The sequence below is a fragment of the Bidens hawaiensis genome, unplaced genomic scaffold, assembly GCF_021521415.1.
Source record: "Bidens hawaiensis isolate Kalapana, Puna unplaced genomic scaffold, B.hawaiensis_p1.1 tig00040940_1, whole genome shotgun sequence".
Classification (NCBI taxonomy): Eukaryota; Viridiplantae; Streptophyta; class Magnoliopsida; order Asterales; family Asteraceae; genus Bidens; species Bidens hawaiensis.
Genome location: NW_027497235.1, coordinates 13,348 through 38,561, shown reverse-complemented (window position 1 = coordinate 38,561; position 25,214 = coordinate 13,348). Strand labels below are relative to the sequence as shown.

At 32.2% G+C, this 25,214-nt stretch overlaps 2 protein-coding genes across 4 annotated transcripts in view; one reads left to right on the top strand and one right to left on the bottom strand.

The window, feature by feature from the left end:
* Nucleotides 1–25,214, top strand: part of LOC143592496 (beta-galactosidase-like) — a 78,885-nt gene that overhangs the window by 43,820 nt on the left and 9,851 nt on the right. The gene's annotated exons all lie outside the window — the stretch shown is intronic.
* Nucleotides 9,866–15,505, bottom strand: LOC143592495 (uncharacterized). 3 transcript variants are annotated; one of them, XM_077072396.1, is made up of 12 exons: nt 15,463–15,505; nt 15,341–15,385; nt 15,209–15,260; nt 14,414–14,487; nt 14,206–14,336; nt 14,019–14,127; nt 13,721–13,845; nt 12,624–13,193; nt 11,450–11,767; nt 10,941–11,003; nt 10,785–10,852; nt 9,866–10,228 (listed from the first exon to the last, which is right to left on the bottom strand). In XM_077072396.1, exons 1-12 carry the CDS (start codon nt 15,485–15,487, stop codon nt 10,120–10,122), a joined length of 1,689 nt encoding a protein of 562 aa, XP_076928511.1. In that variant the 5' UTR covers nt 15,488–15,505; the 3' UTR covers nt 9,866–10,119. The 3 variants fall into 3 exon arrangements, 2 of the variants coding, with proteins under 2 accessions (XP_076928511.1, XP_076928512.1); XM_077072397.1 differs by lacking the exon at nt 15,463–15,505 and having other exon boundaries at nt 14,414–14,492; XR_013145936.1 differs by lacking the exons at nt 9,866–10,228; nt 10,785–10,852 and having other exon boundaries at nt 10,940–11,003; nt 11,343–11,767.

The window sequence follows — 25,214 nt, the reverse complement described above, 5'->3', positions numbered from 1 at the left end:
TCATGATTCTCATTCAAATGTAAAAGTGATTACAAGCTAGTATTTATAGGAAAGGAAACATATACGCTAAACATATAAACATATATGCTAGATATCAACACTAATTAACCTGTTTAAGACACGATTAAATCTGCTAAATAAAAAAGTATACTATGTTTTTTTTAATTAACTGAAATTAGTAAGCTAGCTAGTCTTCATCATTCCTCCTTTTTCTTGGAACATGATCACATACAACTATGTTATAAACATAAGATTTAAAATAAATACACAAGTCATTTTTATTTTTACTATTTGTGTTAATCGCGTCGTCCGTCGCCTATTTAACACCATAACATGTTATAATATTATAAGCCATGTGTAGTTACGTACCAATGCTACATGACTGCATCTGATTAATTAGTACGGATTGACCCACTAACTGAACAAAATATCAAACACTCTGAGGCTGAGGGGTGTGGGGCTTCAGCGGGGGCGCGAGAGCCCCTCCGCTCGCGCCCCCAGGCGCGAGCACCACACCACCGGGGCGCGAGAGGGGCGCGAGCACGGAATTCAAAGCAGGCGCAAGGTGGTTCGCGGGACCTGTAGGCGTAAAGGGACATTGGGAGACGTGAAAGAGCCGTTGGGACATGAGAAATGAGCCGTTGGGCTCTTTAATTTAAAAAAAAAAAAGTGTTCTTCCTATATATAAACCCAAGATCACATAAAACAATTACCACACCCAAAATCACATAAAACAATTACCACAACTTCAAAAAAAAACCCAAAATCAACCCATCTTCCAAACTTTTTTTTAAAAACATGTCTGGAAATTGGTACCCAAACCTAGATTCAGATTATAGTTACGACGATTTATGGTCGTCACCAGACCAATCGATGTTTTATACGGGGCCGCAAGAAACATCCGGCTTTCAACCATCCAACATACAACCGTCTCCTAACTTTGTTGTTCCGGAAACACAAGAATCACACGGTGATGCTACGGGAGCAAGAAGACGCGTCCACCGGAAAAAACAACTTGCAACGGACGGGCCGGGACCGGCTTCGACTCCGAGGATGAAACGGAAAACCACTCCATGGTCATCGGATGAGAAGGAAGCCTTGTGTCGGGCTTGGATAGTCATTTCTGAGGATCGGCGTTGCGGTAATTGTTTTAACGTTTTTAAAAATGATTTTTAATAAAAAAGTTAAATAAAAAAGTTAACTGGAAATCTAATTTAATTATTCATTTTGCAGCCGACTACCAAAAAAGCAAGGTTTTTTGGACAAAGGTTAGGGAGACGTTCTATACGCTCGTCGGAAGTACGGCCGAAACGGACTAAAACAAGTTCGTCCGGAGCGTATAGCACTTCAATCGGGTCAGATTGCCGCGTTGGATTCGACCTAAACATTGCGGGGGAGGAAACGTCTTCACCGCCGAGGAGGCGGCCATTGGGACGGGACGCCAAAGGGAAAAAACCGGCTGAGGGGGGAGCCGTAAACATCGTCGATCTTGTTGAATCCCTCAATAAATTCAACAAAACCATGGAGTTGGTCTCTAATGACAAAAAGGAAAAAAGTCGAATGAGAGATTTGGACTTCCTTACAAGAGACTTCAGTAACCTAAATCCGGTCGATCAAATGCTGATGGAAAAGCAAAAGGAACGTATCCGAAAGAGGTTGATCGAAGAAGACCAAGCCGAAGAATAAGAATAATGTTTTTTTAGTACTTTAATTTTTATTTTATTTTTAGATATTAATGTGTTTTTTTTTTAATGTGTGTTTTTTTAATAATTTATGAGTTTTTTTAATAATACGTTTTTTGAATATATTTATAAAAAAATAAAAAAAAATCCGCTGGAGCCCCTGCTGGAGCCCCTCCACACCAGGGCCAGGGGCTCCAGCGGGGGCTCCAACACCCACCTTATCCAGTTTCTCTCTCTGCCACACGTCACAATATTATTGGCTGGAGCCCCCACTCGCGCCCTGGTTAGAGCCCCCCACACCCCTCAGCCTGAGTAAGAAATGGCTAGATATTGTTGGTGCTTAAAATATATGAATTCTAGAAACCGTTTGTACGGTACAACAGTAGTAAGCATGCAGTGTGATGATAATATTATTATTATAATTATGGACACGAATTCAGTTAGTGATAAGGTGATGTCTTATCGGAGGTTGCTAGAGGCGACTCCTATCTGGCTTTGTTGTTACTTGCAGTCCGTGATCGATTTTACAACATGTATTGCATAATGTACAATATTATATATAGCACATTTGTTTGGACCACATTTACCTCCATATGCAACTAGGCGTTACATATCAGTCTCTAATCAGGCAATGAAAGTTACCTCTCCTTTTATTTTTTCATCAAGTCGGCGTTATTTTAGGATCCAAGATCCCTACATATCGATCTCACACATGCGCCATGCAATCTCAAGTTTATACGTTTTGTTCGTTTGTTTGGACATGTTAAATCGGTTGTTAAGGTTCATACAAAGCATGATCACTTGTGTATTCCATTGTTTCCGTTATAAATGTTGCGCTTCTAAGCGTGTATTCGGTTTCGTTAGTTATATACTAGGTTAAAAGCTCGTGTGTTAGACAGGCTGAATCATTACAAGAATACAACTAGTAATTCACTTAATTTTTTTTATTATTGGAATTACGTGTTACATTATATTTAGTAGTGAAAACTGATAATTACGATTTTATCAACAAACAACATCACAAAAACCAATCATGTGTATCTTTGCAAGTTCATGATCGGAATGTCTAATTTGCAAACCTTGGTGATAGAATAGACTTGCTTCAACCTGTCAAAAGAAACATAAACAGTTGGGTTGATCGATCACTATTACTTTAAGGTTGTATTCATAAGAGAAAAGAAATTCATTCGAATTGATTTGAATCCTGAATCACTGACGAAAATTTGGGCCTGTAATTTGCTTCTTTCCATTTAAACGAAGTAGAAATGGTTGTCAATGTTCATACATTTGTAATATATTTCATTTTCTAATAAGAAATAAAATCCTTTAAAAATATTTTTAACACACAAGAAAACTGTCGTTCAAAAAAATAAAAAATTATCAGTTACTATATACTATATATATAAGCATTTAATGCAAACAAAAATGAAACGATATGGGTGGGGTGGTATTGCCATACTGTTTGGAATTAAGCCATACATCCTATCCATATAAGTGTCCCGTCCTCTCTAAATTAGGGGATTAAAGAGTTGGGAAAATTATTAAGTTTAGACGAGATCACATAAATCTAGATATATTGAATGAATGACACGTGTTAATTTTTTTTTATCAATTGGTATAGAGATTTGCTAAAGAACACACCATAGACAAAATGCTCTCAAAGTTTTAAATAGATAAAAATTATTGTTGTAATAATGGAGCTATATAATAGTTTCATCTTTTATTTATACAAGTTCTACGCACCTTTTGGAAAACAAAACAGAAAACGCAAAACAAACATATTAATTAATTGATTATTACGTATAATAAAAGAAGTTATATATTGATTATTATTAGATATATTTCACTAATATTGGTGGTTATTCGTACATATTAAATAGAAAATAGGAAAAGGAAAAAAGAATAAGAAAACGTACGATGAAGAGGACGGCTACGTATGCTGCTTATGAATCACTCCCTCTTGAATTGGCATGTTCAAGATAGAGACAACTATTGAGACATGGATATATAACACCCATATATGATAGATATATCGGTCTAGATCAAATCAACACAAATTATCGTGAGCATATTAATTAAGAACAAAATAAATAATTTAACTTTTGTTATTACTAATTTTAGAAGTAAAAACGAATACACTTGATCAATCAAACCTGGTAGAGATCTCACTAAGACCATGCATAGCGGTAAAGGAAAATGGGAGAAGTCTGTCATGTGACGTCTAGTTAGCAAGAAAATGGATTGTATTTTAGAGGTATAGTGTTGGGGGGAGAAGTGCCACAATTTTAGTGGTTATATGAATAAAATCAGGTGGGCCTTACAATTTTTGACCGAGAAATATTTCTCGTGTGCTCCTCTTCTCGGTCACTTCTCAAGGGTGGGGGGGGGGGGGGGGGTCCTCAGACTTCTCTTCCACTACGGGAGGTTTAATAGTAATAATATTAGTAGAGTTTGGGAAGTGTATGATGTAAGTAAACCGTACATTTATCCTGATATATATACTTATATAGTATATATTTGTATACTTGTATAGACAATATAACCTATACATTTTCATATAAAAGTTTTGTGAATTCTCGTATTATTTGGTGTTATATGATCTCTCCCGTGTGTGTATTAATTAGCAATAATGCTTTAATCTCGTATTAACATATAAAGATATGTATTTCAAATCTTGACAGGTTTGAAATATAATGTAATGTGTTTTGGCAAATGATGGTTGTTATCATTGTAGTGCTGGAAAACCCTAAGGGCCATGATGTTACTACAAACGGTCACGCTTCTTCCTTTTCATACGGCCCACCATCCTAGTCATCCTTCATGGTTCATATGCAACTACGGCTTCATGTAAAACATAAGCGCCCGGTTTAATATATTTACATATATTTAATTAAATATTTAATCTTGTTATATTCAAACAAATATTTAATTTTGTTATATTCAAACAAAAGGTCACCCCCACACACCCCACTAATACGCCGCGTATAGCACTATACGCAACGAATAAGCGGGTTTTTCTAGAAAAACCCACCAAATTTATCTTATTATGTTTTTTTGGTATGAAGATCAGAAGGGGTGTATAGCCTTATACGCCGACTCTGATATTTTTTTTAATTTATTATTTGTTAGTATTATTGTTATTATTATTATTATTACTGTTATTATTTATTATTATTATTATTGTTGTTGTTGTTGTTATTGTTTATTTATTATTATTATTATTGTTGTTGTTGTTGTTGTTGTTATTATTACTGTTATAATTCAGATGAGGGGGCTGTAACATCTCGGATTTTTTGTATTTGTATCCGTTTAAGTTTAAACCGATTCGGGATCGTAATTCGGATCTTTCGAACTATTTAAAACTTGTATTTATTGGTATTTAACTTATTATATAATTTCATAACTTTCAATTATGCCAAATGGCCCTTAGAAACCTTTAAAATCGCTTAAAATGGCTAAAAATCGTATTTTCGAGAACTACAGGGTAAGTTGTCTTCTTTAATATTGTAGATTTTTATTTGTATTGTCTTCTTTAATATTGTAGATTTTTATTTGTAGAACAAAAGCCTTCAATCAATTTTGCCGATTGAGGGAGTCTCGGTGGTCAGCTGGACTCAAACGCGTTTAAGGGCATAATAGTCAACATCTTTGACTAGTTAATTTAACATAACCGGAGTTCTAAACATCCGTTTGGATCAATTCCAGCGGCATTAAGTTAGTAAAATAGGGGAATGACAAAACTCACCTTAGATGGAAGGCAAGTGATTAATAATTATAATCAACAAACTACGATTCTAAACGAGTCGTCCACTAACGCGTCGAACGAGATAATAATCAGAACCTGAAATTTTGAGATATGATAATATAAGTAAAAACGAACTTAATGCCGCTGGAATCAATCCAAACGGATGTTTAGATTCCCGGTTATGTTAATAACAACAATAATAATAAATAATAATAATAATAACAAATAATAAAATAAATTTCAGAAGCGGCGAATAGGGCTATATGCCGCCTCTGACATTCAGACAAAAAAACATAATAAGACAAAATTGATGGTTTTTTTTAGAAAAGCCAACCAATACGCTCCGTATAGAGCTATACGCGACGTATTGTTTGTTTTTTTTTAGCAAAATGAGAGGTGGCTGTAGAAAACCCCTATATTAATTCATGAGAATGCTTGGCATGTCCAAGAAATATACATTTCCATAAATTAACTACTTACACTCGCTTATCGTGAGGACTTGTAAACCGCCCTCTAGCCTTCCCAAAAAGATATCAGAACTCCTGTAACACTATTCGTTGCCTGCTACACGCTATAAAGTCAAGAATCATTGCGCGCATGCACGTCATATTATGAGAATCTTCTTTGATAGTTTTTACAACAACTCACTTAAAAGTATGAAAGCTTACATTGTCGACAAAATAAATCTATATATGTTCCCTTTGAAAATCCAAAGAGAAAAAGAGAGTATAGATCTGATCAAGTGATTCACTTATTCTTTTTAGAACTTTTAGAATAAATAAGTTTTTCCTGGCCATTATGAGTTCAAAGTTGCCTTCATTAATTTGTTAGGATTTGACTAGTTAAGGGAAGAAATCAAGGATATGAATGAACAAGCAATATGGCCTGTGAGGTTATTGGCTTGAAAGCTTAAAATTCTTCTAAGTGAAAAATAAATAAATGGTAGAGAACTTCGACATGACGCTCGCTAAACCTCCGTAATATCTAACAAGTCGAGTTTTATATCGGTCATATAGAACACTAACACATATAAAAAGGGCTGAAGAAACCAGTCCATGACTTAACATGATCAGTAGCATGCTACCTCCAATTCCCTATATGTTCAGAGTAAACATACCAATAGTCGCCAGATTCATATGAGCTACTAAGGAGTAACGTATCGTGCATATTGTTTTGGCCACTAGCTTTAACTAGTGATATGGCCGATGCAAACAAATACGATGAAATTTGGCAAGGCTTTTATGATATATCGATTTTGACAGATATGATTTGTGTATCTTACAAACAAATATATGTGATATGAAAAAGTCAAAAGGAAAAACTGAAGAATCAATAAGTCGTTTAGTAGTTGCAAGTTGCAATTGAAAGTGATTTAGATCAAGAAAGTTCTCTTGTAAAAGCTAAAGATACACATTAGAGTTCTCATCATAAAACACTCACGTGGTTGGTTTAATTGTATTCATGTATCACTAAAGTGCTTAATTGAATAGAATATATTAGAATACGAGTGTCATTAAAAAAAATCATGGGTAACTAGCGTTTGCTAGTGAGTGTTCTATACTTTTTAGACAAAATCTTTCTTTTAGCATAAACTAATCTCATATACACGGTTGTCGTTTCATTGAATGAATGTGTGTTTAGTTTATCTTTTCATTTAAACACACGTTCATTCATTGAAATCTATAAATTTAGCATTAATTGTTTGGACGTAATATTGTAAGAATTTACAAAAATGCCAGCTCACATAATTGAAAATCATGTGAACTCGACACCAATAAAATAACTAGAGCTTCTTGCGAAAGCAACAAAATAAGACGCAAAGAAATAAAGTTGAATCCAAGTATTAAGGACATGAGAATTAAATGTGTAGAAATTAGAATCTAAATGAAATCTAAGGTGTGGGGTCATTAAACAAAGATACAAAACTTATAACATGATTAATGTAGTACGTAATTATCGTTTTGAGTTTTGACTATGGTTGACGTACCCTACATGGGCCTTAATCTCATAAGTCTAAGCCTTGGCAACTTACACAATACCATACAAACATACACCGGATATGTCTATACATATATAGACAACTTAGACTGATATACATATGGTGCGAATTATTACATGCCGTTAAATTATTCTGAGTAAGGACTCTTTGGTAGCCTTTTAATGGTGTTTGAAGTCATCGGGAATCCGGCCTGGCTGGTTATGATATATTTGGAAGTGGTAACTATTGTTTTAGAACAAACTAAATATAACCAATTGGTTGGGTTGACTGGGACGGTAAACCAACCAAAACAAGACAGTTGGTACGGTTTAGTGTGTTCAAAAACCATAGTTGCCGCTTCCAAATATATCACCGGACTAGCACCGTATTCATCATACTTTTACGTTTAATTAACTATAGTTTTAATTGCAAGTTGGAGGACTAATCAATAAAAATGAAAAAAACAAAGGGGTAAGACACAAAAAAATTGGATGTATTGGTAGCTAGATTGGGACATAAATTTGCAGCGCAGGACCATGCCAGAGCTTGATTTGTTACTTTTTGAGGACAAACTTATACCAAATATATTCTGCATTTATGATAGTAAAAAGTATAACACAAAATTTTTTTAGTCATAGGTTATTCTCACATCATATAGGTTATTTAGACACCATGTGTACCTATACGACTTGTATAGAGGCTATACGAGCCCTGTACAACTCGTATAGGACAGATGTTGTATGCGAGCCTGTACGAGTCAAGGAAGCCTACACAGCTCCTATAGGGGCTTTATAGTCTGTATAGACTGAAAAATTGTCATCATGTCTTCTCCATACAATTGTCAACATTGATATTTTTTTTATTTTAATAATGGTTAATACATCAAATGCATATGTATTATCTTTTTTATCAAATTAAGTTGCATAACTATTAAAATATTATAACTTATATAACTATGTGTTCAACTATAACTATTTTATTTAACACATAATATTAAAGCCTGCATCATGCTCCTTGATTTGACTATAATACCTAAGTACCACAAAAATAAAAATCATGTTTGTAACCAAACACAAATAATTACAAAAATAAAAATCATTACAAAGTACGGGTAACATTGCTAGTTATAAATGAGTTGAGATATATTTGAGGTGGTCATTTAAAACTAGTTTATCTTAAACAATGGTATGATGGATAAGCACAATGGTACAACTTTATCGTTGCACTAAGGTCGGGGAGCATCTCGACAACGTGATATGATATTTGTGAATTTGGTAAATACTTTCAAATATAAAAAACTAAATTATATCTTTTTATTTATTTAAGTAGGACCATTAACACTTGGTCCATAAACCATACTCTAAAATCACATATTTGTTTCGGCTTCTAATTAATGTTAATTTTGAAGCAAGACTATCAAAACAAATATAAAAATAAATAAATAAAAAGCTAATCATATTCTCTCTTTTTTTCTAAACCAATTTATAGATGTGAACTTTTTTTCTTGTTAGAAACGATTTTTTTTAACAGTCAGAACATATTATTTTAGGCTTTTAGCAGTTAAGATTGTGGCAACATCAAAATCGAAACTAACTATAAAGTAAAAACGCTTGAGAAAAAAATATATACATAAATGTTGATCTATTTCAATTTTCTAACTGTTAAAAGTTTTAAAAGAAAAGGTTTTTGTTTTAAGTTATGTAATTTTTATCACTATGTATGTTCATCGTCGCATCAGATTTTTTTCATCTCATCATTTTTATCCCATAACCATGAAATGCACATAATTTTAATCTCACCCATCCCAATTAGAGGTGCACAAACCGGTTTAAAACTCAAAACTGGTTTGGGTTAAAACCGGTTCGATTTGGTCAACAAAAGTCAAAACCGGTTTATGGTCGGTTTTGGTTCGGGTTGAAACCGGTTTCTTACCATGTTACGATCGGTTTTGGTTTGGGTTTTGGTCAGTTTTGATTCGGGTTTTGACTGGTTTGGAACCAGTTTTAGCGGAGAAAATTACAAACCGGTTCCGAACATACGGTTTCAAACGGGTTTCTGCATAATCGGTTTCAAGCCGGTTCAGTTTCAATTCAGTTTTCGAGTCAGTTCGGTTAACCAGTTTATTTGACCACCTCTAATCCCAATCATTTAATAAAATATAATAATTTGATAATAATAATATAGGATGAATGTGGTAAATAATTCGAGATCAACGCGAATTTCATCCCAAATGGGATGAAAAATTCTTGGTACCCACATGTAGGAGGCGTTCCCGTCAATATCGACAGGTCACATCATCCTCTTAATCTTATCCCGACTCCTCTGTCTAGCCTAGCATAACATTGTTTAGTCTAACTCGTGCCTAACTCGGCTCATCTTGTTTGTAGCCTTGGGAAACATCATCATCAAGCGCGCAAGTAAATATTAAATAATGTGAAACAACAAAAATGCTTAAAAGTACATTTTTACTCAATTACTCCTCAACTTGTTAGAATTGCATTGCTGCATGCATCATTTATTTTCCATATCAATTACATCATATGAAAAGTAGAACAAAAGATTCAATATACAGCTACATTTAGCATCAATAGTAGAATTTCATTAGATGCAATGAACATAAACATTTATTACATTTTCCAAAAAAATATTCCGAAAAATACTCAGATTATCAGGCCATACTTTATAGCTTATAGTAACATGCAGAACAAAACGAGCTAAGACAACCTCGAAGCACCGATCCTTCTACGTTGCTCTTCAATAGATCCTCGATTATTCATCACCACGACATTCCTTGGTGCACGAGTATTTTCCTTCTTTCCTTTTCTGGCAAATTATTACACACATCTTAAGTTACAAGAATTTAACTCAATACATTTAAGCCAAAAGTAGACGCAACCTACGAATCTACAAAAACCAAGAAAAAAGTACAAGACCTCGTACAACGATTTCTAACCCTATTATTTTAATTCTTAGTTTCTAGGGGGTGTTTGGGTGAGCTTCTGGAAACTGCTTATTTGCTTTCTGAAAAGCAAAAGCAGATTGGAAAAGCTCAATTTTGAAGCTTTTCAACACACATCAATTCCTGCTTACCTAACTGTTTTTGCTTTATAAAAAGCAAATAAGCAAATAAACAGTTTTCAAAAGCAAGCACCCCCTTGGTATGATATGCGTGAGATTCGCTTAAGTTTGGACAGAAAAGGCTTTGGGGGACTTTTAACCATATTATTTCCGACAAAACTTATTGGTTATACCCGGAAAGAATATACAAACCAATTGACCCACTTTTTTGCATTAATGGGTTGAAACTGACACCTCTAAATAGTTCAAATTTGGTTCAAGATTCGATTTTTAGGACATAAAATGGCAATATGAAACGTACCCGGTTTCCCTTTGTCGAAAGAAGAGAACAACCACTCCAAATCCTACCACAAGTGCGATTTTCATTGCCTGAACAAAAATTCAAAGATTTAAGTTAGGAACAAAACACGTTACTTTTCTTGAATATTTTACATATACTGAATAAAAAATATTACACCTGTCCAAACGATCCATTAGAAGCCTCCGTGTATGTGCTTTTTGAGCTTTCGGTTTCTTCACCCTGAAATACATTTTCACAAACACAAAGATCAAAAAAAAGGTACAAACTTTATACGTCAAAATATACGGTTATAGGTTACAATTTCGATTATATAGAATTCCAGTGGTCAAATGGGTAAATCTTAAAAACTTTGCTAAATATGCAACAGTCTTATTTGGAAAAAAATCACAATTTTCCCCTTAACGCATTTGAGATGCCTGTGACTTGGAAAACATGCACTGCAAAGGGAAATAATGGTCAAATTAGTAAATAACAGCTACCCGTTTTTGACAATGGACAATTATTTGACGACAAATTAAAACAGAAACGTGGAAAATAATTTTCAGACGGAGGGGGTACCTTGATTAGCTAAAAATATAATATTCAAAAGATTGTACCCGACCTGTTTTGACCCGTTAACCAAACCAACCCACCCATTTTGACACAACAGAGATAAAGTCACTAACTTTATCAACAATCTTTTCTTGATGGCATTGTTCTTCAATCGTTGTCTTGTCACCTTGGCCTTGATTTGGATCATTTCCTTTTGAGTGCATATTCGTTTCCGCTGATTCTACAAGATCATCATCAGATTCGACTTGATCTTCTTTTGTAATGATACTTGAAAGATCTTTCCTTAAATCACCCGTGCTAAAAGAACTTCTGAGCCTGGTTGAACTTGATGTTTCTGAGTTCTTGATGTTTAATTCTAGTTTCTCCTTCAATAAACGCGAGGTTCCAAATCTGTTTGATTTTGTACTTAGAGACTTGAGAGGGACATTATCCTGAAATCAGTTCATACCAAAGAAACCAATTAGGTAGCATTGTAGCAATATCGACCCATTTTCACATATGCCGGTCGATTTCAGTTTATATTTGCTCTTCAACGGGTCAAATGGAAAAAAAGTTTAAGTTGAGCAAAAACATTAGGTGGCAGTTTCAACCATCTTATTTGTGGGTTGATTCGAGTATGTTTAATTTCTAACAAAATGGGTAAAATAATTTAAAAAAGAAAGGATCTAAAAAGGAAATAGGTCGAGCGGTTCAAATTGGTTGCATGTCGCCTAAATGTATATCAAATGCATAAAACATCATAAATAATTTTATGAAAAACTTAGATCGTATGATTTGGTATTTATGCTCATCATACAAACTGTTTATAAAATAATTCAAAATTTTAAGCAAGTGCTCCAAGTTAGAGGAATCATATATGTCAAAAGTTCCCCAAATTGCATTCAAATGCCTACAACTCCAACACATCAACCCACCGGGCCAGCCCGTTTCATCCAAATTAAAAAGGGATATTTAATCCACTACCCAACCCGGGCCAATATTCATATTCAGCCACCTCTCAGATATATAAATAATTAAATGGCAAAAGTATATGATCTTTTTTATCAACAAAAAATACCCGTGTCTTGATCTATCAAAAGGCAACGATTCAATGTAAAAAGCTTAGGGTACTTTCGTGAGTTTGTCACTTAACAATATTCAACATGTTTTGGCTGGATATGGTATAAGCAAAAGCAGATGCATTCTTGGATGGTTTATAAAGTAGTTCAATACTTGGCGGCCTTGACATACATTATCTATAATTAAATAAAGCAACGATCATATTTACAATAGAATGGGCATACACACCTTAGATAAACTGCTTTCAAAGACACTAATCATCTTCTTTATATTTTGTGGACTTTTCTCCAATGAAGCCTGCTTATCCATTTCACCTGCTAATTTAGGTGAAAAAGATTTAATCTTTTCCGCAACGATTAATCTTGATGGCCCCACATCACTGGAAGACGAATCTTTCAATCTTTTTGGTAAACCGGTTCCTTGTAATCGAGTTTCATTGGTCTTAGTTTTATTTGCTTCGGTTTCTTGTGAAAAAGGTGCAAACTCTCTTTCTTTGCTCATTTTCTTTAAAAAGCTTGGATTTTTATCTTCAAGATTCTGTTGGTCTAACTTCTCAACCAGATTACCCGACGGTATTGTTTTGACTGCGTTATTACTCTTTAGAGAATCACGAGTCTTGGTGTCTTCTAGAAGCTGTTTGGATACTTCAGGTTGTTGTAGCAATAACTCATTGTTCTTATTGGATGTGCTCTCTTCGTTTGTTTTCTTTGCATCACTCGGGATCTTATCTTCAATATTTTGCTCAATTTCTTTTGTCATATGAGAGAATGGAGTTTCGTCCCTTGTATCTGTAGCATTCTAGAACACAGAAATTGACTGTTATATAGCCAAAGTTTTCAAATTTATGTCCTAAAATAGCTGTGGCGATTTCAACCCGTTTATTTGAAAATAAATTCATTTGAGTGAGAACTCCAAAAAGTTAAACTGGCCATGTATAATACTGAGTATATTAATTGGACTGAAAGCATATTAGCGGATCAATGGAACCTATTTTGGCCCACGTTTAAAAATTTAACTAATAAAGAAACGGGTTGAACGTGTCAAGCCAGTTGAAAGTCATCCAAACTGCAAATCTAATGTTTACGACCTCCTAAAGGCTAAAGCAAGTTATTCAAACAATTTAGTTAGTATTAAATACCTAGTTTTGTAATATTACTTACTACATTAACTATTTGTATAATTCCAAAAAATGTTGATGGGTCAACGCGGCCCATTTTGGACCGTGCTAAAATGCCCTTTTTGACCTATATCCTAACCATTTTGTGCCAACCTTTAACAAGAAACAGTTTAAGAACAACATGGTATATAATATTATAATGCTTAACTGTCAAAGATTGCCTCTGAAAAGATTCTTCTTTTATCCCGTCTAAAGATTCTGAAGCTTTCGGTGAAGCATCACTGATAGAATTGCTTCGTTGGAAATCTTGAGAAGACGTAGCCCTCGAAACATCTAGACAAAACCTTTCATAAAAGTTCCAATGTAAGACCGATTTCACAATAAAATTCATATCATTTCTACAATCATCTAACTTCATAAATATAACAATTATAAGTAAATGGGCATAATCCGTTGTCCCTATTAACATTTTGCTTAATGTTTCTTAAGACACGGTAAGATCAAACCTGAGACTTCATGTCTGTTCAACGATAACACAAGAAATTTGTCGTTTTCTGCATTTCTTAACCGGCTGCCAAGAACCTCAGCCTGCTTCTTCTTAATTGCAGATTCTCTCTACACAAATAACAAATATTAATGTAACAACCAAACAACAAAACATCTTTACAAATATTAATATAAGTATGTAACTACCACTGAACGAATCCGGTTGCGGTCCTCGTTATTAAGAATGAACTCTAGTTTCATATGGATAAGTCCACCTCCTTCAATGGAAAATATATCATCCCAAACACCCTTTTCAAGTATAGACATGGTCCTAACACCTAATGCACAATATCAAGTCATCCTAATTAGAATTAAATTAACTTAATTCAACATAATGTGAGAGGTATGTTAAAACCTGAACGTGACACTTGATTTCCCTCCGAATCATGGATTGTGATGACCAAATTATCTCGCAGATTTGTCAATGGGCTGTGCTAAAACCAGTATGATGAATCAATGTTCATAAACAAAAATTGGCAACAAATGAATTAGGGGTGTAGACGGCTCGGTTTGAGTCAGTTTTGCGCTAAAACCAAACCAAAAGCCAATATTTTGGTTTTTGAGTTTTTGAAAAGCGTTCGGTTTCATTTTTGCCACTTGTGCTTGAAAGTTTTGGGCAAAAAAATTTTCAGCCCGGAATAATAAATTTTGGCGTATATATTTTTGTTAATTGATAACTAATTGATTATTATACATTTGAGCTAATGAATTTGAGTTTGAGTATTTATTAAAGTCTTATAAATTACTTAAATTCAAAACAAAAAATGAAAATCTATAAATTCGATTCAGTTTTTACTACATGCAAAACCACAACCGAACCAAAAGTTCGGTGTGTACGAAAACCGAACCAAAAACCAAAACTTCAGCTTTTCAAGATTTTAGAAATCGCTCGGTTTCGGTTGCGTCATTTGCGCTTGAAATTTTAGGGCCGAAAAAGAATTGGCCCAAAATAATAAATTTTTGGTCTAAAATATTTTTGTTAAATAATAATTATTGATTATTTCAATCTAATACATTTAGGCTAAACTATTTGGATTTAAGTATTTATTAAATTCTTACAAATCACTTACAAATTCAAAACAAAAAATGAAAATCTACAAAATTTTGTTTGGTTTTTTGGGTTTCATGCAATTAGGGTTCTGGATCTTACAAAGAGAAGGTTTTGTTTTCCACAACTTGATACTCAATTTTCCCCAATGAAACTACACAATAATAAATTGAAACAAAAAATCAAATTAAAAATAATAATATTAAAATTAACTGCCACAAACAGAGTGCATACTCTTTACAGAATTTGATGAAGATGGAAGCTCCTTGAAGTCCAAAACTGGGAAATTAAGCACACATAAATGTGCATTAGTTATAAAGTTATCAACTTTATGTTAAATTAAGTGAATTGAGTACCTGAAACTTGAATGGATCCTGGCATTGTGGAGTGAAGATGATGAATATGTCAAAACTTGGATGGAATAAATGTGTGTTCTGATATGGGTGGGGTAGAGTAAGATTTAAAACTAATTTTGCTCACCACATATGCCATGAGAAAACCCCAATTTTTGTCTTCCTATGAAACCAAGATAAACCCTCGCGTTTAAGTTCATGAAGTCTTTGGACAAAAAGTTTGTGTTCATTTAATTAAACGGATGAATATAACCACACGTTTTGTTGTTCGTTCATTAACGTTGTTTACGTTTGTTCTTTTATATTCGCTTGTTTAGATTTTAAATGAACATGCATGGACACGAATATTTGTCTGATTAAGTGTTTGTGTTCACATAAGGTTAAATGAACAACCGCAATCATGCCTTTGTTCGTGTTCGTTACGCCTACTCAAAAATCAAAAGAACCCTCAAGTTGAATTCAGTTCTACCTTATGCGCAATCGCAGGTTCATTTGGGTGGTCACCAGTGGCGGAGCCATATTACTCCCACCGGGTTCGGCCGAACCCGGTATTTTTTCGGTTTTATATATTACCTATAGTGACGAATTAACGAACGAACCCATTTGTTTTCAGCGAGCGAACCCAATATCGTTCTAAAAAAATATATTCGAACCCATTGTTTGTGAAAAAATTAGTTATATTCTCCTAGTAATGAATATTCTTTTTATAAAAGACAAAACTTTTAAAAGAACTATACATTATATTAACAAACATCATATATGGGCCAATAATAATCCATATATAAATTAGTAAAAAGCCCAAAATTACACATATAATGAGTCAATAAACCTAACCCAATTAATATTTTTAGACATAATACCTAAACTAGGTTAAACCCCGTGTTACACACAGACGAAAAGTATATAAAACTTCATATATATATGTGTGTGTGTGTGTGTGTGTGGCGCGCGCATGTGTGTTATATACATTTTAATGAATTATAACGTCAAATAATATAGCATTATTATTATTATAAGGTATCACATTGTTACTTTAATTAAAAGAACCCAACGTACAAAGACAAATAGAAATAAATAACAATTTAAAATATTATTATAAGTTAAGCCACATATTTCTAACTTATACAATGAAACAAAAAATACATATTAATTAAAACTTCATCATATGCAGAAGTCATATGTTGAAAACTATGAAGCGTAAACATGTAGATGTTGTAACATAAGTTGTGTGTTATAAAACTAATTTTATTAAAATTATAAAACATTTAGGTACACAACATATAAAATGTTAAAAATATGAATATAATAATGAGATATAATTATAATTTATAATAAACCGCGCGTTTAATAAAGCAACAATATAATCCAAAACTCGTGACTTAAACCATCATTTCAATCTAAACATCCATACATTCGGTCCAAACGTTCATAAATAATTTCTAAAATCCGAAAAAAAAAAGAAAATAACAAAGTCTAAAAGTTTAAAAAAAATAGCAATCAAAATAATTAATTGTCTTTATCACTCAATAAATGATGATTATAACATTTATTTTAAAATTTTCTTTAACTTAGGAGTTAATGTTTAAAATTAATGTTCAAATTAACATGTGAAAATTAAATAAATGGAAAATTGATAAGTTAGAAGCCTATATGAACATGCTTGTTGAATGTCATGTGGAAACATTGTTTTGCTTTAATAGTATAGTAAGATAAGATAATTATAAGTTAAGCCACATATTTCTAATTTATACAATGAAACAAAAAATACATAATTAAAACTTCATCATCTGCTGAAGTCATATGTTGAAAACTATGAATCGTAAACATGTAGATGTTGTAACATAAGTTGTGTGTTATAAAACTAATTTTATGAAAATTATAAAACATTTAGGTACACAACATATAAAATGTTAAAAATATGAATATAACAATGAGATATAATTATAATTTTTATTAAACCGCGCGTTTAATAAAACAACAATATAATCCAAAACTCGTGACTTAAACCACCATTTCAATCTAAACATCCATACATCCGGTCCAAACATTCATAAATAATTTCTCAAAATCCGGAAAAAAAATAAAAATAACAAAGTCTCGAAGTTTAAAAAAATAGCAATCAAAATAATTAATTGTCTTTATCACTCAATAAATGATTATAGCATTTATTTTAAAATTTTCTTCAAGTTTGGAGTTAATGTTTAAAATTAATGATCAAATTAACATGTGGAAATTATATAAATGAAAATTAATGAGTTGGAAGCCTATGTGGACATGTTAGTTGAATGCCATGTGAAAACATTGTTTTGCTTTAATAGTATAGTAAGATAATAAATAAATAAACAAACAAAAACATTGGCATCGCCTCAGCAACCAATTAACTTCTTTCTGTCGACCAATTAAACGACCATTTGCCTCATCGTCTTTGCCAGTTCGCCTCAATGTTTCAACGATCGCCAACAACCAATATCTGTTGGTCTATCGTTTGTGATATGTTTTTTTTTTCAATGAAGCATGTAAAGACAGATTTGCGTAATTATTTGGATGACAATTATATAAATGATACTTGTATTTGTTATATTAAAAATGAGTTCTTTTTTAAAGTCACGATTGAAGATATCGTTTTCAAAACATAAAATACATGGAGAATTATGATATGTAATATCTTTTTATTTAATATGACTTTTTAATTTATTGATTGTTAACGATATATTTTTGTTATGATAGTGATATTGCATTTTATTTATCGGACCCAATGATCGACTCGACCTATTCGGGCCCGAAAACTTTGACGCTGGAAAAAAAATCAAACACCAAAAATTCCTGAACCCATAAGAAAAAATTCCTGGCTCCGCCGCTGGTGGTCACGGGGTTTTGTTATAAGATTTTCCTCTCAAGGGGTTAGAATCCAATAAGTGTGTATTATTAAAAGGGGGAGAACACTAACAACCAAGCTGATACCATTAAGAGAGAGAGAGAGATTCACCCCTATGCTTTGAAACTGGTGAAACTCGAACTGAACTATTTGAGAACCAATCAAACCTAATTCTTCCGGGTAGATATGTACAAAAAGAAAAACAGTTTCAACCCAACCGAGTCCTAACCCAACCCACCGGTTATATCACCGGTTTCACTTTTGAACTACCATACCGGTTTTAAAACCGGACCGTTTGAGAAATAATCTGGTTTTGACCATGTTTGATCAAACCGGTTTGATTGGACAAAATAACCGGTTTTATACACCTCTACTTCCGGGCTCAACCCTAACTGGTTTAGACATAAATATGAGTTAGACCCAAACTGGTTATGCCATTTGTGCTCCTCTATTCAAAAGTAGAAACTAGCCCAGCCCATGAAGCATTACCTGAATTCCAAATCATCTCCATGAGTTGACTTGGAAACATAACTTTAAGCCCAATACATCAAAACTTTCAATTAAAGATTTGATGAGCCTCAATATTCAGTTTTAATCTTTTTAAAGCATACCAAATATATGAGAATATTTACCAGGCTATGCACAACCTAACATCGTTACATTAAACGACATGGAACTCGACATAGCGCACAAGTAGCACCACCCCTAGGTGTGTAAACGAGCTGATCGAGGCAAGTTCAAGCATGACTCGTTTAATTAAAAAAGCAAAAGCGAAAGCTCGGCTCATTTTGGATGTTTCTAAAGCTCGAGCTCGGTTCCTAAGTAATACTTCAATCTCGGGCTCGCTATATTTATTAACCATTATATCTTATTTATATATGTGCTTATAATTATTATCTAATAAGTATATTTACAAAGTTTGGCGCCGCAACTTTGTATTTGGCCGGATGGTTCAGCTGGTACTTGTTAACACTCTGACCGGATGCGATTACGGCTTACAATTGTCATTTTTTATGTTTTTTTAGGCGGGCTCAGGTCTTGAGTTATTATTTTTATTTTGACACGTGGATGACAGATGATTTATTATGTCTTTGTAGTTTGCTTCTCTGCATTATTTATGGCCATATCTAAGCTCACCTTTTGACACCATGACATAAAGAGATGAGTTTAGCAGATGGAGAACCGACATCACACTCCGTCCGGTCACCCACGCCCCGACAAGGATTCCAACGTGAAATCAATGACAGTAAACAAGGATTTCTTTGGAAGATGCTTGTCCTGTTTTGGGAACATCGAGACGGCTAAGGTAATCGAATATTCGACCTTTTAAATTCATGATAACGACCCATTTGCGTTCACGTGGTCATTTTCAGGCAACGGCAACGGGATTCCAAACGGTCAGCTGAACTTGGTAAGTAAAGCTTGGGTTTGAGCTCGGATAGTCGGATGTAAGCTAGAGCTCATTCAAGTTGTCTCAATTTGAAATTTTAATGAGCCAATCTCTAATAGACTAGTAACTAAGAGTGTCCCGACTCGTTTACACCCCTATTGAATTGAATTGAATTGAATTGAATTGAATTGAGCACAGGGACTGTATGGATAAGTGATATCTTTAATAACACTTTTTTTTTCCTTTGGAGTAACTAATTTGGTGACGTGTCATATGCTAATTTGGTATTTTCAAGAATTAGTTCTCAAATTGACAACTATGTTTCAAAGGACAAATTTTGTTATGGCGATTTTATAAATCATTGAGAGGAAACTAACTGACTTTGACAAGTGACAACCCAACATTTTCGGATAAGTAAGACTTTGATGCCAGGTTGAGTGTGAATAATATATTCGTTTCTTAAGTATACAAAAAAGAAAAAAAAATGAAAAAGAAAACTAAATTTGGATATTCATGTCGGGTTTTCTGGATTCTGAAAAAAAGTTACGAGCCGAGCAACTAACTATGGTTTCATAAAACGGCAACTTAAATTGAGTTTTTTTGTTTTTGGGTCTTTCAATCTCGTCAAAACAGCTTGGTTTAACGGTTTAAACTGTTTGTTAGTTTGTATTATTAGTTTTTAAAATCATAAAGTTGTGGTTCATGATTATTATAAATATTCAATAAATGAAAAAATAAAGTAAAAAGTAAATATTAAACGGTCAGTTTCTCGGTTTCAATTTCTAAAGTGAAACCATGAAACCCGATTTTTCAAAATATAAATTCAAGACCACCCCATAAAAACCTTAAACCGACTTAATTGCTTCCCGTTAAACGGTTCAATCGATTTTAACTTGTTTATGAACACCTAAACAACTTCATTGATGATTAAAATCAGAAAAATTAATTTATAAGCCCTAGTCATTATTTTGTCACTTGTGATTAAATTAGATATAAAGCTTGTCATTTATGCCGTTCAAAAAACAAAAAAACTTGTCATTTGAAAATTGACAAGTGTAGTAATATATAGGAATTTTTACGTATTTCTTCCTCCTAAACCTTTGAAATTACATATTTTTTTAAAATACAAGTTTTTAATGCAAAATGTACAATACTCTTTAAGCATGATTTGGGAAAATATGTAATTTCAAAGTTTAGAAAGGGAAAATATGTAAATGCCCCTAAAATATAAACAGAAAAAAGATAAGACGGACCAAACTTATTGGTCATTAATGTGGTATGTTTCATAAATTTTTGGTTAAAAGAAGATAGAAGATAGATGAATAAAAAAATGATTATCAAACTTTACATGATCAGTTATACAAATATATTACCTAAAAGAATAGGGATTTTTACACATTTCCTCTTTTTAAACCTTTGAAATTACATATTTTTTCAATATACAAGTTTTTAATGCAAAATATACAATACTTTTTAAGCATGGTTTAAGAAAATATGTAATTTCAAAGTTTAGGAAGAGGAAATATATAAATGCCTTGAAAGAATTTAAATGTATAAAATGATACGTGCATAGTAGCATGGGAATGTAACCAATTGGGTCTTACCAATGTGTCCCAACCCAACCAACTTAAGTATGAGGTGTGCTTAGTTTGTTGTAGACATGTATGGTTCAACAAACTTCTTCACTGGCTTATTCATTATCATAAATATGCAAAATAAAACAGTTATATATGATAATATTATAACATGTATTGGCTCTAGACAGTGGCGGATCCAGAAAATGTTGCTAGTGGGTGCCAAAAACGGTTAACCTAGAACGGGTCAAGTCAAACTAAAATGAGTCAAACCAAAATGGGTCGGGTAAAAGGAAATTACATTAAATAAACCACGTATAGAAATGTAAGCAATAAATTTCCCAAAACACAATAAACAAAATACATATTACAATTGACAAAACCCTTTGCATAATTGTCACGACACAAAGCTCCTATGTACAAATAAAAAAAAATTAAAGTTAAATAGTGTAGAATTATAAAAAAGAAATAATACTCTGAATGTTATCATATTTTGGTCTAATTTTTTTAATAGCCCGATTAAACTGACAAAATATATCACTATATTAATAACTATTTGATGAAGTGGTTAGACAATTAAACAATCTAAGCTTAATTGTTATTTTGTGAAATAAAAACTAAACTTGCGTTTGAAAAGTTGGCTCGGAAAGTTGGGTTTGGGGCACCAAAAGAAACACGGATGAGACACTTGGGTCTTTAAACCTAATATATTATAAGTTTATAGAAGCAAATACGAATTTGAGGGGATTCCTACCTCCCCCTGGCTTAATGCTGAATCAGCCCCTGGCTGTAGACACGAACATGTATTAGACCTTAGACGTTATGGTTGTTGACAAGAGAGCTCAACAATTATACATGTTCTGCTGTAAAGTCTTTTATGTTTCCACACGGATAACATCATAACATAAAACAAAATTAGAAGTTTCAAGGGAAGAAAACATATAATATTGACCGATATTAGAAGCCGAATATTACAAATACGAGTTAATAAATTTTTTGTTACATTAGTTTCATCAATATCGGTTATATGATAAGGTAATTATCATGATCATATCGTACACGTCTACACGATATGGCAAACACGTATTAAAGTTAACAAAGAAAAGCAAAATTATTAATATTAAACAATATGTTGAAAGAAAGCCAATACCACAAGAAAATGATTTGTTACTATTTATAATAAGTTGTCAAACCGAATTTGATTCTTGAAATTCGTGGACCCACTGTTTGGTTGCTTATCTATTTGTACAAACTACAAAGTGTTAGTGTGTTACCTTCCTCGATATTTTGTAAGAGTAATTCGTATATAAAAAAAAAATTGCATGAATAGGTATTAGATTTTTTTAATCATAGCACTGCTTCTTTGATAATTTCATAAAAAGATCCAATTATAATAGAGAGACAGTTATTAAATATCTTTGTTATCTTTGTATTACAAATTCGAATTGGCCTTTAGGTATAAGAAATTAATTACATCCTTGACTTGCTATTTGCTTAAGCATAACACAAAACACTTTTTTTTTCTTTTTACTAAAATTAGCGTTAATAATTTGTTAAGTTTTTATAAATTTATCATTATACAACTTACATTTAAAAATAAAGAGATTTTGTTTCCTTTTGTTACTGAATACATAGAAAATATTATTCATCAATATTGTTTTGTTCTTCCTTTGAATTCTTGATAGCTAAATCACTCTGCGTTTTTATTTAAATTTGTTTTCTTCTTACAAATAAGACAGTGATCTTGGATCTTAAAATCAGTTAAAAATTCAAATACAAGCATACGAATAATGTGAAGAAAGAGAATACAATGGAATGAAGCTGTGAAATATGAAAGTGACGATATTATAATCAAAGTCTCATATGCTCAATTTGTTACGCTTCTTTTCGAGCTACACGTTGTTCCATATGTCCAACTTGAGGGTCTATGGCCGAATTTATTATCAGTTATAGTTATTATTATTGTCATTTGATTTATCAATTATCTTATGTTTGCATGCATTACATGATTATATTGAATTAATTAGATTCTTACTCGATAACTATTTATTATATGACAAGAGACCAAACTTTTGTTAGAAAAAACAATGTTTCGGGTGATTATGATTATGAAAAAGGAAGTTAATTTAGTATCAAGTTAAAGCTAAATTTGTTAGAAGCCTTAAATCAATTAATTAGTTGAACCTGCTACACACGCGTTTCATAAGTCAAGTACTGTCTTATTTTTCAACATGATATTATTGAAAATCATTGGTTGACATTTTAGCCTTTTTCAGCTGAAATAATGCATTATCCGATTAAAAAGAACTAGATTTTATCCCCGTATTACGGGGGTTGTTTTACATTATTCGTTTTTAATATGTATATATGTTTATTTGGATTTTAATTTTATTTATTGCAAGAAAGTTAATAATTAATATACTTGAGGTTTGAAGATGAAATTGTTTCACAAATAAATGATATGTTATAATCCGGTTTAAAAGTTATTTGGGTTTGTGGTACCCATTACCCGTTTATTTTCTTTATTATAAAATTTTTTCTTAATTATAAATAATATTTTTTAAATAAAATAGGATATTAATTTTTAGTATATCCGATTTATAGGATTTTCATATCAAATATTTTATGAGATTAATTTTTAATATAATGAGATGTTATAACCCGTTTTAAGAGCTATCTGGGCTTGGTGAGACTTTTTCACGTGAATACGGGTCAAATGCGTGAGAAACCTTCATTTACAAATAAAGCAATCTGATGACTTGAAAGAATGGTTGTTTTACATTTTTCATTTTTTAATATTTATTTTTTTGGATTTTAATTTTCTTTATTCTAAGAAAGTTAATAATATACTTATTGTTTGATGATGAAAGGGTTTCATAAATAAATGATATGTTATAACCCATTTAAAAACTATCTGGATTTTGTGACCCATGACCTGCTTATGTTTTTTACTATAAAATTGTTTGTTAATTACAAATAATATATTTTTCTTTTTAAATTGGATATTAAATTTTAGTATATCCTTATAGGATTTTCATATCAAATAATTGGTGAGATTAATTTTTAATTTAATGAGATGTTATAACCGTTTAAGAGCTATCTGGTTTTGGTAAGACTCATACCCATACCCATGAATTTGGGTTAAATCAATGAGAGACCTCCATTTAAAAATCAAGCAATCTAATGACTTCCATAAAAGAGGGGAGCGACCACATCGCGACATGTATGATTTTAGGGTTTTCGTTTATATATGTTATAGATTTAAAAATAATATTAGTTTGAAAATACTATCATTTTAAACTATAACATTTCGTGTATGTGAAATTAGCATCACTTTAAATTATGAACTATTAGTTTGCAAACTCGAGAACCAATTTCAACCAACAATTTTTTATATAACTTTTTATTGTTTTGCATGTTATTAGTTTTTAAAATCAGTTTGAGACGTTATATATATGTATCTTATATGAGAAGCCTTTCACGATTGTAAATGATCTTAGACTCTTTGATTCTTCATACATTTATGCGTGTACTTATAATTATATCGCTGATATTGTATATTTTTTTGTTTTTCTTCTTTAAGACTGTAATTATTATTATTATGTTTTATTTTTTTATATAGCATGCATGCTTATATCCAAATTAAATAGGGGCATATAATTAATTGTCATATATATGTGTTTTATTGTGTGTATGTGTGGCTTTCTCATCCATATTCAAAGATAACGATTGGATCAACTTGGAAATAATCTAATCCTACGTTGTATGAATGCAAATCCACTACCTATCACTTATAGCTTCCAAGCATCTTGACGTGAGCTAATTTATAGTGCAATATTAAGATATATTCTAGAACTATTTAACTTAATATTTGCATCTTATAAATATAAATTATTGTTAAGTAGCATTATGCTAT